Source organism: Rhododendron vialii, chromosome 1a, assembly GCF_030253575.1.
Source record: "Rhododendron vialii isolate Sample 1 chromosome 1a, ASM3025357v1".
In the NCBI taxonomy this organism is placed as follows: domain Eukaryota; kingdom Viridiplantae; phylum Streptophyta; class Magnoliopsida; order Ericales; family Ericaceae; genus Rhododendron; species Rhododendron vialii.
This window is the reverse complement of record NC_080557.1, coordinates 36,732,048-36,748,473: the sequence shown is the minus strand read 5'-3', so window position 1 is coordinate 36,748,473 and position 16,426 is coordinate 36,732,048. Positions and strand designations below refer to the sequence as shown.

Here is a 16,426-nt window from a genome sequence, read left to right as displayed (position 1 = left end):
ACACGTGTGTGTCTACATTTATATTTACCCGTGTGTATTCGTGGCTATGTTTATGCAAAACCACTACAGCTCAAGTCAATTTTCTTTTTAAAAGGTTGGATAGCTGTTTCAATAAAAACTACCTAATTTTTATTTGTCAACCAAACACCCAAAAATAAAGACAATAAGATTGTTTTTGTAACAACCCACTCCAACCTTGTACAATATTGTCCGATTTGGACGCCCAAAGCCCATAGACTTTCCAGTGAGGTCATCATCCCTGGATTGCTCCAGAAAGAGTACGCTTAACTGCAAAGTTTCAACACACTTTGGCCCGCCCTTACGGCTTTAAAAGGCCTTGTACAAGATAGGGCATGATCTATTATTTATACCACACAACTTGTACTTCACCAAGCGATGTGGGATCACCCCCGGCTGACCCCTCTGGTCACCGATCAGATAGCCCCCGCACGGGTCCCAATCGCCCTCAGGCCGGTCGACCATTACCTGGAACTTCCAAGGGCGGGGCGTCACAGTTTTTGGTAAAATTATTTACCGAAAGAATATATTACATCATAAAATGTTTTACGAAGAAACAAACGGAGCCTAAACTGCACAGAAAAGAAGTCATCTTCGTACTTTTTGGGATCTTGGTGTCATTTGATTTTCTCTTCATGAAAGGGAAGGCCAGTACATACCTGTTATCACCGCCCCAAAAACAACAAGAATAATTGTTAAGGCCACTACCACCGCAGGATCCTGCGCCATTTTGGCCATTCCCCTTTCGGAAGCATGGCTAAATGAACGTAATTCGTCCTACCTAAGATCTTTTCCACAACAATCGCGGCACTCAAGTCTTTCGCAACCTTAGCATCCATCATATGGTGATGGTGGACTAGACTTCTTCTTTTGTTCTTTCCAAACATCTGACTCTGTTCTGACGATCTAAGACGGCTTGGAAAAAGAGAGGAGGAGCTTACGTCGGATTGGATTGCGTGGAGGAGGAATCCAGACGCTGGTGTCTGTGGCCTCGAATCGGACGGCTGGTGGGAGATTCTTCGCTCTCGTTGCTGCCATCTCTGCGTCAATCTCAACCGGATGTGGCATCTCTGCAGGCAAAGCACGCATAGAGACATAAGAAGCAAAAAACAAAACCAAGAATTTGAAAAAGTCTGCCATGAATTTAGTTTTCTTTTGTTTGCTCGTACAATTTTAAAAAATTTGACTGCAGGCAAAAGAAAACTTTTTCGTTATTCGAAATCTACAGATGTGACAAAAGCATCTACAATATTGCACAAAGAAAATAAGACGAAGATCAAAACAGTTCATCAGCGTATCAAGGTCCATATTTTCACCGGAAACAAACCCACAAAGAAAGAAATCTAGCCTTTTTGTCATTTTAAATGGAGAAAAGGTTTCCGACCTTACAGTTAGAAGATTTTGCCAGTCAAGAACCTACAATAAAAACACATAGTACACCGTGACAAAAGTCTGTAAGAACACATGCAAAACGACTGCTGTTTTAGGTTTTCCTTCTTTTTGAGAATGATGTACCACTTTTGCTTCTTGCAGTCTACAGTCCACACGTGATTCAAAGCTTTCCCTTGGTGCGAAGGAGAGGGAAGGCAAAAGGAGGTCTAATGCTTGAGATTGAAGCCGAGAGGGTCGAGATGGTCAGAGGCTTGGAGCATTATTCAGTTGTGCAATGACTCTACACAAACCACAACTACAAAACTGATGAACTCTTACTCTTCAACCAAACCCAATAGAGGGAAATTGGCCCAAAACCTGTCTTTAGTACATCAATAGGATTTCTCCAGCCAAACAATGCCAATGATTACAAGACCATCTAGTCGGACCAATCCCAAAAAAAAGATCTGGCTTCTTGGACTTATTGGTTTCCAAAAAAAAAGATTGAAAACACCATCATGCCCTTTAACCAAATAGCAAGGGCAAAATATGGTAAGCCATACACGTACTCTCAGTTTCCCTATTACGTACTCTCTTTTAATTGGCAAAGATGTATCCAACTGGTTGTTGTCTGCAGAGAACAATTAGATTGCATCTTCAAGCATTTAGAACGCAGAAGTTCCCTGAAGAAACACACAAGTTAATCATCTTTTTTCTCTGAAGAGAAATGTGTCCCAAGTTGATTGCATCTTCAAGCATTTAGAACACACAAGTTCCCTGAAGAAACACACAAGTTAATCATCTTTTTTCTCTGAAAGAGAAAAGCATCCCAAGTTGATACTTTTCATGGTTTAATAGGATAGGAACAGTGTCATGTTAAAAAAGTTCATGCGGCCAGATTGGTCAATCATTCAATGTAGAAGAGTACGAACCTACCCACATCGGAGCCACCTTTTAGTATAACTACTTCAGAAATAGAATGTGCAGATAGATAACTATGAACGTGTGCTATGCTATCTATTTTCATGCTGTGCTGCAAGATCAAGTCACAGAAATGGAATGTGCAAATAGATAACTTTGAACGTGTGCTATGCTGTATTTTGAAGGTTGTGCTGGAGATCAAGTCACAGATTACTCGCTGCAAAAAATGAGACCAGGGATCAGCTTTGCAACCGCAAGTCAAAACTGGTTTAGGAATTAATGTCAGCAAGGGAAGGGATAATGGGGACCGGGGAGGACGGGACAATAATCAAGTCACTTCTTTTTTCTTTTTTCCAGAAGAAAGCACCAAAATGGCAATGCTTGAAGCAAAACATAACCACCAAAAATAAGGCATGCACTTACAAAGAGTAATAATCATAACATAGAAATGTCCTTGTTGCCATCAAATTGAAAGTCATATTCAAAAGCTTTGATGGTATCACTGGAAGAACAAGAAGCAACTGAAACACTTGAATCTCAATAAAACCCAAAGCACCGCTAGATACTACCAGGAAAGGATGAAACTAACCCTGTACTAAAAATACCCTGTAAAAAGCCATAAACTAACCATTTACCTTCCACAGAAAAGGCTACAGTTGCAGAGCTTCACCCTATCAGATTGGCACTATAATCTCCAAATTGCTACATCATAAGACATGGAACACTCTTCATGTCTTCTCATAGGCTCTCTGTAGTGCCACCAAGGCCCACAGCAGTGAAAAAATTGATGGGAAATCTGGAACTCCTCAGACTATCTTTGGGGATTCTCTACTCAAAATAGTCCTGCATTGTGGGATCAGAAAGACATCAATTCAACCGGCTAATCCCAAGGTGCTCTGACAATTCCTGGAGGGTACCAAGGGTTTCTCTTTCCTATCAGCTTTCGAATTCGGAAGCCCTGCAAAACGATTGTCATGTGAAACCTATTGCAAGAAGCTCAAATTGACTATTCAGAGAAGAATATGAAAAGCATAATAGAACTCCATTCTGTCAATACAATCATAGAGACACACACAAGCACATAAGAATCTCCAATTGTGTGCAGCATCCAGGTTGAGTTGGGTACCTCACAAGAAAATATTTCACGAAAACGTTGCTCACGATTGTCCATGTGTTAAAAAGTGCAGCAGTAGTTCGAAGTTCCAACCACTCCAACATTTGAAGCCAAACACAAAGTGGGTCATCTAAACACAACCACAAGTGAAACGGCACATCATGAACTCATCAAATTGGCATAATGGATTCATAAAAGACTTTCTTGTACCCCATAATCTGAACCTAGTACTAGTTCAATTGTCTGAGTTGATACTAATTCTTCATAATCCAGGAACAAAATATACCCGCAACTATTACCAGCATTTAAGTTTCTTTTGCTTGCCTCATCTTTACTCAGCATTAGCGGCCAAAGAATGGGTAAGCGAAAAAATAAAATCACAAAAAACTAGATCCTAGGTAGTAGGTACCATACATAACAATCTGATAGCTGCAACTGGGGTAGACAAGTTCTTATTCAATACTTCCTCCGGAACAAATCAAACTAGGGTAACATTCAGAAACTTCCACTCCCAATTTCTAGGTCTTTTTGATATATAACGATCAAAATTTTGAGTACTTTAAGCGTATCTAAAGCCCAAGGAATCCCACCAAAAATACTGATTCTTCGCTTTTCTGGACAAAACCTCAGAAATTGATCAATCCAATGAGTAGCAGAATTCAGCTCAATTAAAGAACCCTAATCAGAAGCGAAAGAAATGAAAAAGAGCATAAGCCAAAACTATCTAAACTGATCGCAATGTTGTAAATGCGCCGTCTTTCTACACCTGCCACATCGAATAGGTTCAATAAACACAATAGGTAACCAAAAATACTTGGGTAAAAAAGAAAATAAATAAAGAGAGAACCAGAGTATAGACATAGATCCAGACCTAATCTGTTTGCAGCATCGTCCAATCCAATCGAGTCCACACCATCTCGATCGTATATATTCAGAAAACTGACCCCAAAAAAACAAATACAAATCAACCTTGTTTGGGCGGCGAACTAAACACAAACAACAGTTGGAAATTGGAATACTAAACATCAATCAACAATAAAGCACGAAATACATATCTACATGGTTAAGCAAAAATATCTTGTCCAAAACTCCCCAATGGTCACTATATTCGCAAATGATTTTACACATCTGTCTATTACAGTATCTATTACTTCTATAAAGGAAACACCCCTCGTTGGTGCGAACCCAACAGTGAAGTTGGCTCACACCCCTCGTTGGTGCGAACCCAACAGTGAAGTCACACCCCACAGTCCCACACACTAGAGGATTTAGATATCTTGATCCCATTTCTCATACAGTTTTCATTTCCAGGCACATAAAATTGCAATAATTCAAGCAAAACATAACCATCAAAAGTAAGGCATGCGCTAGCAAAGAACTATAATCATAAGTCATAACCAAGAAATGACCATGTCAACATTGAAAGTCATATTCAAAAGCTTTGATCATATCCCCGTAAGAACAAGAAAGAAAGAACTGCAACACCTGAATCTAGGTTAAAACCCAAAGCACGGCCACATACTACCAGGAAAGGACAAAACCAACCCTGCTCTACAAAGTCTCTAATGAAAGGCCACTGAAAAGCAGTAAACAAACAAATTAACAATCTGCATTCCACAGTAAAGGCTACAGTTGCAGAGCTTCACCCTATCAGATTGCACTATTATTGATTAGATCCAGACCTAATCAATTTGCAGCATCGTCGAATCCAATGGAGTGCACACCATCTCGATCCTACAACTTCAGAAAGCTAAACAACTCCCCTCCTCCCCCCCCCCCCCCCCCCCCAAAGAAAAAAAGAAAAAAAGAAGAGTAATACTAATCAACCTTGTTTTGGCCAGGAACTAAACAAAAACAACGGTTGAAAAATACTAAATATCAATTACAACAATAAAGCACGACATACATATCCACATGGTTAAGCAAAATTTCTTGTCCAAAACTACCCAATGGTCACCATACTCACATAATTTTACATATCTATCTAACTATCACTAAGGGAAACCCAAAATTGAAGCTGGCTCACACCCCACTCTAAAAGGATATAGATGTCTTGATCCCATTTCTCATAACGTTTTCATTTCCAGGGACATAAAATTGCAATGCTTCAAGCAAAAGATTACCAGCAAAAATGAGGATTGCACTAACAAAGAATACTAATCATAACCAAGAAATGATCAGGTCGTCATCAAATTTAAAGTCATATTCAAAAGCTTTGATGCTATCACTGTTAGAACAAGAAAGAAACAACTGCAACACTTGAATCGATGATAAAACCCAAAGCACAGCTACCTACTACCAGTAAAGGACAAACCCAACCCTGCACTACAAAGTGCCTAATAAAAGGCCATTGAAAAGCTGTAAACAAACAAACAATCTGACTTCCACAGTAAAGGCTACAGTTGCAGAGCTTCACCCTATCAGATTGGCCCCATATTGACAAATAGCTACATGATAAGGCATGGAGCGTTGCTCTTCACGTATTCTCGCATGCTCTCTGTAATGCCGCCAAGGCCCACAGCAGTGAAGAAGTTGATGGAAAATCTGGAATTCCGCGGACTATCCTTGGGGAAGATCGACTCAAAATAGTCCTGCATTGTGGGGTCAGAAAGACGTTCATTCAGCAGGCGAATCCCAAGTTGCTCTGACAATTCTTGGAAGAGAATCTTGATGAAAATACGGGAAGATGAGGTAGTGTCCTCTTCAGTCAACCGTATATAAGCTAAAACGTCCCAAGGAAGAGCATCCGTGCCAAGTAAATGGGCAAAAAACTTGGCCACATTGCGCAGCTTATTAGTCTCCAGGCGATGAATCATAGAGTACTGTTGCACAAAGCATTTCTCAAAATTTTCCTGGTGGATCGTGTTGATCATGCAGAGCCGCTGCCCCAGAAGGCCATAATACCGTACATACGTTCTCTCTTGACTGCAGCATTCCAAAAGCATGATGCACAGTTCCATCTCTTGACCAGGCTCCAGTTTAATTTGCAATAGTTTGTGGCCAGCTTCCTCAAAATCAACACTAGACATAATTGTTAGATAAATTGTCCTCCGAAGGTTTACCAGATTTGTCTCCGTCTCGTCCTTTATTTTCATCTGCTCCTCGTCCTCTTCAATATCAGAGTCTTCACCATCCTCATCTCCTGAGCCTGCTACTGAATCTGCTTCATCTTCAGACTCGTCACCAAGTATTGTCTTTTTCAGTTGCTCGTAGTGTTCCTCATTTGCCACAGCTTCGGCATCCAGTTTGAAGACATCCAAAGCATTCTCGGGGTCCAATTCTTCCTCCTGTAGAGAGATTTCATGAGTTAGCTGATCATCTTGCTCAACAAGGTCCAATTCTTTACGAACAGCTGGGTACCCCTGAAATCTGGCTTTTCTTATCGCGAATAAACCCTCGATCAGAAACTGGACTCTTTTGCCAATTTCTCCTTCGTGAAGAATCCCACGAAAACGCTCAAATATTGCATGCAAGCCATGGGAGCAAAGATCTCGGAGAATTGAGCCACATTCGGTGACGAAACCCACTGCTACCTCCACACTGTCATCAGTAGGTTTGTCCAATAAAAGGATGAGCAGCTCCAAAGCCACAAGCTCATGAAGCACTTGCTGGTTCACAAGATGCGCCACGAATTTAACAGATGCTAATAGTTGGGGCTTGTCATTGCGTTTGTAAGCTCGCTTGAGCTGCAAAATTAACCTCCTCAACAAAAGATGACCCACTTGTGGGAACTTAGTATTGACCACGGCAACCAAAGCAGCAAAGACGTCCGTGAAACCAGGGGAGGCCATCTGAGACTTGATACACGCTCGACAAAACAGACCTCTACCGCGAACTAAATTCTCCGCAAAAAGTTCAGGAATTATGTTCTTAATATTGGTTGCATTCACTTTATTGACCAGCCCGTTAATACTCTTCCTTAGAGCATCCCAAGACAATCTCTGGTACTCAACAGAGGTCTTGTCGACCTCCACATCTTTCAAAATTCGGGAAACCCTGAAAGGGGGAAGGTAAGCCCTGAGAGTAGCAGCTCCTTGAAACGACACAGTCCTCGTACTGGTGTGCTTCGTATCACCATCATCGCTGCTTTCACTACTACTTTTGCTCCTCTTACATCTATCATCATCAACAACAACTACCTCTTTTCTATCTCGTTTAACCCTTTCTCTCTCTACCCTACCGAAACGCTCCTCAACGAATTTGGAAGCCATGAAAAATACCGACAAAGACGACAGAGAGACACCGCGAGAAGAGAGAGAGAGAGACCTTCGTCCGCAGCTCTTTCTTCTCGATTTTGGGCTTCGGAACTGAACTTCAAACACGTAATAATATTACTGTCAATGATATACGGAGTACATTATATATACTCCTAACCGTAAGTCCTAATCCTATTCGGAATACAACTTTAGCCTTTTCGTCCCTATGCTATTGCCTTGTTTTTTTCTTCATCCTTCAAGTATCAATTCAATCTAGTCCACCCCTCAACTATTTAATTTTAGTCTATTTTTTCAAATAGTACTTGTTTTAGTAGTACTAATGTCCGATTAAACTAATTTTCTGAGTAGATACTTTTCTTTGCACAATACATGAAATTTTTCTTTGCACAATACATGAGATTAATTTGTACAAATGAAGTTTTTGAATGGGTCCCACAAATAAGAGTACGGAGATTTTTAAAAAAAAGAAAGATAAAAGGTATGAAGAGACTGACCATTCTTCTTTGCAGGGAAAGGGATTAGGTGGTTCTTTAAGAAAATCCAATAGTTGGATTGGGAAAAGCTGAGCATATCAAAGGCGGTGGGGGTAAGGATTGCAGAGATGGCGGTGGAGGCATGGATTTCAAATCTTTGCAAGCTTTTAATTAAGGGAAGTTTCTTGTAAAACGGTTTCACAACAAATTCTATTTTAGTTCCTTGAGTATCAATTGTACAGGTTGTAACACTTGTATTTTATTTGCTTCCCAATAAACACATCTGTTACCATCAAATTCAAAATGAAGAGGCAATTACGAAAATTCATCCTATTGGGACGAAAACAAAACATTTTTTAAACACAGACTCTATTCTAAAAGAGTCATGCTATGTGTACCAACAGATTTGTAGGGAAACCGTACCGACCGGCCGCGCCGGGCCGTCTCCGGCCACCGGACGGCCGATCCGAGCCGTCCAAAAAATTTAAAAAAAAAAACCGAGGGGCCCTCGCGAGAATCAACGGCATCCGATGTGTGTATAGTGCTTGATCTAAACACCATTTTTTCGTGTATATGTATATGTGTATATATATACATGAAAAAAGGTTGTTTAGATCAAGCATCATACACACATCGGATGCCGTTGATTCCCTCAAATGGCCCCTCGGTTTTTTTAAAAAAAATTTTTGGACGGTTCGGATTGGCCGTCCGGTGATCGGAGACGGCCCGGTGCAGCCGATCGGTACGGTTTCCCTACACACGATCGGTACATATATCATTTTCGATTCTAAAATTCTCTCAAGCTTTTTTCCCTTGGGTTTAAAAGAATTTGGAAAAAGAAAAGAAATGCCCCAAGGTTTTGTATAATATTTATTAAATATAAGTGTACAAAATTAAACTCATCCAAATAAACCCATCCAATTTTATTTTTTTGATAGATTATTGTTTGATATATATTTGGAGACCCATTATTACAAATATTGAATCAGACGTTAGACCTATGTTAAAGGAAAATGTAGATTTTTTTTTTTAATATTATTTTGTGGAATCTTCATATCAAGAAGCAAAAGTGAATTTTTTTTTTTTTTTTTTTCATTTTGAAGTATGAAAAGAAGCCAATAATTTGGAAAACAAAGAAAATGAAGGTTTGGTTGGAGTTGAAATGTGATGGCTAGAGAGTAGATTATATTTCGATATAATTGAAACCTATTCAGTGGGTATTAATTAGTTGTAGAGTGAATGATATTCCAATGGAATAGCTAAAATGTGTACTAATTTAAATGGCACACACTTTCATGTGGCAAAATATATATTAAAGAAAAATAAAAATATTTCAAAAACAAACTAAGCAAGAAGTTTCTAGGGGAAATTACATATCAGTGGAGAAATGGGTAAATAATGCCCAAGTGATGGAGAGGTTTTTTCAAAATTCCATAAATATGGAACGGAGGAAAAATAATTCCCCATACATGAAACGGAGGAAAAATAATTCCCCATACATGGAGTCCGAATCTGGATCTCCTAAGTTGCCATTTCTATGAATTTATGTTGCCCCTTCTATGTATCTAGGTTGCCCCTTCTATGAAACTAAGTTGCTCCTTCTATGAATTTTCTGGGTATTCAATTTCTTGAGTATTTCTTCAATCTCCTTACCATTTCTATTATTTTTTGAGAAATTTGGAATCTGGGTTACTTGTAGATTTGCATGAAACGGACCAACTGAAATTCTCTATGCATGAAACGGAGGAAAAAAATTCCCAAAGCAAGAAGTCGGTTTGTAGTCAAATCTGAGTTTGAATCTAAGTTGCCCCTTCTATGAATTTAAATTGCCCCTTCTATGCACCTAAGTTGCCCTTTCTATGAACTTAAATTGCCCCTTAATTAGCTAGTAGCATAACTTCTTCACATTTTCAAGTAAAACCAAACAAAAAATTTTAAGTAGCAATTCCTAAAATCTGAAAGCAAAAGTATAAAGTGGATGCTAGAAAACATATATCTTATTTTCTCTATCATTTCTCTTTCTAAAAAATTAGCCAAAATACACTAATCTCAAAATACTTTAAAAACTCAAATCTACAAGTAACCCAGATCTCAAATTTCTCAAAAAATAATAGAAATGATAAGGAGATTGAAAAAATGCTCAAAAATTGAATATTTAAGAAGTTCATAGAAGGGACAACTTAGGTTCATAGATTTATGTAGAAGCGGATAGATTTAGGTTCATAGACTTAAGTCCCTTCTATGAACCTAAGTTGTCCCTTCTATGAACTTCTTAAATATTCAATTTTTTGAGCATTTCTTCAATCTCCTTATCATTTCTATTATTTTCTGAGAAATTTGAGATCTGAGTTACTTGTAGATTTGAGTTTTTAAAGTATTTTGAGATTAGTGTATTTTGGCTAATTTTAAAAAAAAAATGATAGAGAAAATAAGATATATGTTTTCTAACATCCACTTTATACTTTTGCTTTTAGATTTTAGGAATTGCCACTTAAAATTTCTTGTTTGGTTTTACTTGAAAATGTGAAGAAGTTATGCTACTAGCTAATTAAGGGGTAATTTAAGTTCATAGAAAGGGCAACTTAGGTGCATAGAAAGGGCAATTTAAATTCATAGAAGGAGCAACTTAGATTCAAACTCAGATTTGACTACAAATCGACTTCTTGTTTTGGGAATTTTTTTCCTCCATTTCATACATAGAGAATTTCAGTTGGTTCGTTTCATGCAAATCTACAAGTAACCCAGATTCCAAATTTCTCAAAAAATAATAGAAATGGTAAGGAGATTGAAGAAATACTCAAGAAATTGAATACCCAGGAAATTCATAGAAGGAGCAACTTAGTTTCATAGAAGGGGCAACTTAGGTACATAGAAGGAGCAACTTAAATTTATAGAAATGGCAACTTATGATATCCAGATTCGGACTCCATGTATGGAGAATTATTTTTCCTCCGTTTCATGTATGGGGAATTATTTTTCCTCCGTTCCATATTTATGGAATTTTGAAAAAACCTCTCCATCACTTGGGCATTATTTACCCCTTTCTCCACTGATATGTAATTTCCCCAAGTTTCTATCTTTTCTCTTTTTCACTCTTTCTCTCTAAGTACGTAAATGGCCAAATGTATGGAGTCAGTTAAAGGTCATCATTTAGCCCGAAGTCCATGACCGGCCCGGTAGCCCGCCCATGGTACCTGCTCACGAGCCTGCCCATTAGCCCGAAATCCCACAAAACCCTCTATTTTTTCCCAAGGAAATTTAAGTCCGTCGGCCCGTCAATTGGGTAGCCCATGGGTTTCAATTTATGGTAGGTAGCTCGGCCCGAAAAAAAAAGGGCCCGGTCGGTCCGGCCCTTGGGCGGGCTTGGACAGTGAGTCGGCGGGCTGGCCCGCCCCGCCCCAATGATGACTTAAAGTCAGTTGATAAGTTTATGACTTTTTTATCTAAGTCCATTAGAGAGGATTTTTTCACAAATTCACTAGCTAAAATTTAAACAACGTTATAAATGGCGACTTTAGGGCATGTATTGAAGACTCTCTTGGAACATCTCCAATGGTTGGAGGCAAATTTTGAAAGACAAACCTATAATTTGGGCTACAATGTTTTTTTATTATAATTTGGCCAAACCGCTCCAATGGTGACAAAGCTAACTGTATGCCATATACCTCAAGTTAACTTTTAACCACTTTTTTTTAACTAACTTTTAAACACAAACTAACTGTATGCCATATATATGCCAAATGCCTTTTATTTAGGAAAACCAAGCAGAAAGTGAACCAGTTGCTCTGCGTTGGACATGGCGGCCTGAGACCACTAATGACACTGTTCAACTTGGAAAAGGTCACGTGGCAGCAAGTCATTTGGTCGATCAAAAAGTACTTAACGACATTTCGGATTACCTATGGTATATGACAAGGTAATTATAGCCCTTAATTTTTTCATACATTTTTATGCAGTTGCAGTAACTTTTATTTTCTATATTTCTAACTTATTAAGTGTATATCTTGCTGATTAATGGCGTGAATATCAAAGAAGATGACCCACTCTGGAGCGACGATATGTCAATCAGAGTTAACGGCACTGGTCATATGCTTCACGCTTACGTCAATGGAAAATACATAGGTAAATTATCCCAATCTTATTTGTTAAGATTACTCGTTACAGGTTTTCTATACTTATTTTGTTGTGTCAAACTTAAATTCCGTGGTAGGTTCTCATTGGGCGACATCTGGAATTTTCAACTACGTCTTCGAGAAGAAAGAGAAGTTGAATCCTGGAAAAAACCAAATCACATTGCTAAGTGCTACTGTTGGATTCCAGGTAAAGTTTTCACAAATCATGTCTTGGATTGGAAGAGTTCTGTAAATTGATTTTTTTATGGACTTTTTTTTTTTTCCTATTTTTGCGCAGAACTATGGTCCAAAATTCGACATGATAGAATCTGGATTACCTGGTCCTGTTGAGTTAATTGGGAGAAAGGGCGATGAGAGCGTTATTAAGGATTTGTCATCGCATAAATGGACATACGAGGTTGGGTTGCATGGTCTTGACAACAAGGTGTACAGTTTAGATTCGCGATATCCGTCAAAATGGCAAGCAGAGAATCTCCCGATCAACAGGATGATGACATGGTACAAGGTAATTCAATTACAGAGTTCGCATGACTAATCCCCCGAAATTATAAATTGTTTCTTTTGATTAGGAAATGGAAATGACTATATATGTTTTTCCTTTTTTATCAGACAACATTCAAAGCTCCATTGGGTACAGATCCAGTGGCATTGGATTTGCAAGGCATGGGAAAAGGTGAAGCTTGGGTCAATGGCCAGAATATCGGCCGATATTGGCCAAGTTACTTGGCTGAAGAAGATGGCTGTAGCACCGAGCCTTGTGATTATCGCGGTAAAAACGACAGTAGCAAATGTGTTTCGAACTGTCGGCAACCTACACAAAGATGGTGAGAGAAAAATTCAGTTCTACGTAATTGTTTTCATGGTTAATAACTCTTTTTGAGATTATGTACAATGCCTAATTAATTTAAATTTTGATGCTTAGGTACCATGTCCCTCGTTCTTTTATGACCAACGACGTGAATACATTGGTAGTTTTCGAAGAATTAGGAGGCAACCCATGACCCATCGCTTGTTAACTTCCAAACTGACGCGGCCGGGACTGTTTGTGGAAATGCCTATGAGAACAAAGATATGGAATTGTCATGCCAAGGTCGCCCCATTTCTGCTATTAGTTTTGCAAGTTTTGGTGACCCGCAAGGAACTTGTGGTTCATTCTATAAAGACAGTTGTGAAGGAGGGAACGGCGCTTTGGACATTGTGCGAAAGGTAATTACTTGTTCGCTGTCTGTTTCGTTATTACTACTAACTGAGTAAAGTTGAAAGTGTAGTTTCATCAAACTCCATTTTTTAAAAATCGAGTCATATTTGTCATTAACAGTATAACGTTTTGGGACGAGGCGGCTGGACTATTTGAAATGTTTTTTTTTTTGGAGTAAAGTCGGTCAACTAAACTATCCTTCGAGTGTCCATCAAAACTCACTGTCTAGAATTTGGTCCACCGAACCATCAATCGAGTTTCCATCGAAACTCTCTATTCAAATTTGGTCAGTATGCTCTTTTCCTTTGTTTTTCCGTGACAAAAAGTGGGAGAATTTTTATGGTCATGGTATGGGGGAGTGAGAGTAATGTGTGTTGTTGAGTCTTGCATAAAAGATGGAGAATTTTTTTTTTTTGAGTTCTATTGTTCATTTGGAGAGATATTTACGAGGGGAGATTGATTTTTTTGATGAATCGCTGGTCTAGTTTTCTGCTTTTTGATATAATGCTGCGTGTCGTTTATTATTAAATTATGCTGACCCATTCTTCTTTTCGAAACATATATTTTGTCGCATAGTTTTTGTTGAGCTTTTTTTGCAGGTATTGGAAGTGCAACTCATATTTTGTCGCATAGTTTTTGTTGAGCTTTTTTTTGCAGGTATTGGAAGTGCAACTCAAGTTTCATTGGATAGGCCTAGTTTAGGCTAGTGTTTATCTCTTTAAGTTGTATTTTTCCGTTGTGTTTTAGTGCAGTTGGTTTTGTCCCGGAAATGCCAAAGGGGGAGATTGTTAGATATTTTGGCACTTTCCGGGGTTGTCCAAAACCTCCTTTGGTGTCGTTGCTATATCGACTACATTTGATTGTAATGGGTAGGATAATTAGGGGTAGTGTCTCGCTCAATGCTCCTTCCATTATCTGCGCCAAATTGACCGCTACGGAATCAAGCCCATTGTGTGAAAGGTAAAAATATTACACAACACATCATGTATATTATTTCCAAGATTAGAAATTTTGTTCTTGCTCGTTTTCCTTTCCGGTGAATCTCTCCGAAAATTCGTTTTCCATATATATGTATCCTAAATCAATTTTCTTAAAAAATGTTCGAAATTTTGCTTTCCATATGAAGCGTAATTATAAGACTTCTGTTTTAAAGGGGAAATTGAAGTATAAAAGGTGCTGATCTCTATAGGGAGGCTACGACCCTGTGAAGAAATTTTTTGTTTTGATAAAAAGAAAAAGAAAGGGTTGCCCGGCTGTTTTTGTTTTTCGTGGAGTCGAGAGACATTTTGCTGTTGGAAAAGGAAGGATGGGCTGCACGACACTTACGGGATTTTGACAGTTTTCCGTTGTAGCCCACATTCTTGTTTGCTTCTTTCATCTTGCGTTGTCGAACGCTTTTTGTATAAATCACGTTCATATCATTCATTCACTGTTCGTGATTTTTGGTGCCGTTTGCTGCTGTGGCCGAATCTTTTAGAAATTGATTCGGAGCCGGTTGAATCCAGAGCTCGGGTGTGAAGTCCGTAGTGCATCTATTGGATCTTGAAGAAGCTCTGGGAGCATCGGAGATTGACGAGAATAGGTAAAGGCTTGGGTAAGGTTTTTGCTATTTCGCAATCTGTACTTTTTTTCGATTAATAGAATAAAGCAGTAGTGTTAGGCTGTGGTTTTGGCTTAGGGTTATTTGGGACCATAAGTTTTTCCACGTAAATTGTGCGTCTCTTGTCACAATTTTTATTTTACTGCAGTACTTGATTTTTGGTTTGGATTAATCGAGATAATCAATCCGTTCATCCATATTAATTTTTTAAATCAAAAAATTGGTATTTTTTTATCAAAACTCCTATTCACCCCCCTCTAGCAGTAGATTGAACGTTTCCACATAATTTCACATATGCACTTGAAGAGGCTCAATTCGAAAACCAGCTGTTATGGTGACAAAAGTAGAGTAGGTTTCAAAGGAAAAGATGCATTTTGCTTTTCTTTTGGAGAATGATACGCCCACCACCTCTCATCCACCGAACAACCCACCGCATCACCCATTGCCCAACACGTGGCGGCAGGCCCCACCATTAAAAAAAAAAGAAAACAAACCAGAAATTGAGTCCACACCCAATTGAGAGAGAGGAGGAGGACGGCCACAACCACTGCCGACGATCACCACGACCGCCGTCCCCCAAACCTCCGTTCCAAGTACGCCGGCGATAATCCCTGATATCCTTCCTCATCGCCCCCTTCTCTTTCTTCCCCCATTTCACACCCTCTCCTCTTCTCCCTCTAGAAAAGACTCCAAATCCCAGACAAAAACTAACACACCAAGCTCCTCCGGAAAATCAACAACTAAATCAAAAAAAAAAGAACTAGAACCCTGCAATCAGAGAATAATCATAGGCTGTCCGGGTGTGCTTGTTCGAGCTTGGAGACCAGGTAGGCGTTCTCGTCGACGAAGACGGTGCGGCCGTTGCGGTTGAGGACGTGCCAGAGGAGGGTTTCGTGGGTCAGGCCGAAGATGAGGAAGTTGCATTTTGGGGCAGCGCCGGGAGGACGGCGGTGATGGATTTAAGATCGACGGAGGCTGTCGGTGCTGGCAGTGGAGTTCGGGGTTGAGCCGTAGTGGAGGAGGGCGTCGAAGATGGGTTTTGGTAAGGGGCCGCCGCCGCTGTTGGTGGCAGAGGAAGCGGTTGTGGTGGCGGTGGGGGGTGGTTTGGTGGTGAGGACTGAGGAGAGGGAAGCGGAAGAAGAGAAAGAAGAAAGAGGAGAGAGAGAGAGAGAGAGAGAGAGAGAGAGGGGGGGTGGGGTAAGGGACTGGACTTTTCTGGTTTTCTTTCTTTTTTTAAAAATGGTGGGGCCCACCGCCACGTGTCGGGCAATGGGTGATGCGGTGGATTGTTCGGTGGGTGAGAGGCGGTGTGCGTATCATTCTCGTTTTCTTTTTTTGGTGCAAGCAATGTTCATAGACTGTGAATACCAACTCCCGATAT

The 16,426-nt window shown here is 39.6% G+C and overlaps 2 protein-coding genes and 2 long non-coding RNA genes across 4 annotated transcripts; 2 read left to right on the top strand and 2 right to left on the bottom strand.

The window, feature by feature from the left end:
• Positions 1-172: 172 nt before the first annotated feature.
• LOC131333484 (uncharacterized) lies at positions 173-4,567 on the bottom strand. Its single transcript, XR_009201814.1, has 3 exons — positions 4,296-4,567; positions 2,946-3,268; positions 173-1,088 (listed from the first exon to the last, which is right to left on the bottom strand). It is a non-coding gene; the product is annotated as an uncharacterized LOC131333484 (long non-coding RNA).
• A 1,043-nt stretch (positions 4,568-5,610) lies between these two features.
• On the bottom strand, positions 5,611-7,751 carry LOC131333404 (uncharacterized). Its single transcript, XM_058367910.1, has one exon. The coding sequence runs from the start codon at positions 7,633-7,635 to the stop codon at positions 5,872-5,874; it is 1,764 nt and encodes a 587-aa protein (XP_058223893.1). The 5' UTR covers positions 7,636-7,751; the 3' UTR covers positions 5,611-5,871.
• A 3,997-nt stretch (positions 7,752-11,748) lies between these two features.
• On the top strand, positions 11,749-14,409 carry LOC131331261 (beta-galactosidase-like). The gene is made up of 8 exons (XM_058365145.1): positions 11,749-11,766; positions 11,870-11,954; positions 12,111-12,236; positions 12,325-12,434; positions 12,525-12,752; positions 12,857-13,071; positions 13,220-13,453; positions 14,193-14,409. The coding sequence occupies exons 1-8, from the start codon at positions 11,749-11,751 to the stop codon at positions 14,407-14,409; spliced, it is 1,233 nt and encodes a 410-aa protein (XP_058221128.1).
• Positions 14,410-15,827: 1,418 nt separating this feature from the next.
• Positions 15,828-16,218, top strand: LOC131330508 (uncharacterized). Its single transcript, XR_009201133.1, has 2 exons — positions 15,828-16,022; positions 16,068-16,218. It is a non-coding gene; the product is annotated as an uncharacterized LOC131330508 (long non-coding RNA).
• Positions 16,219-16,426: the final 208 nt, after the last annotated feature.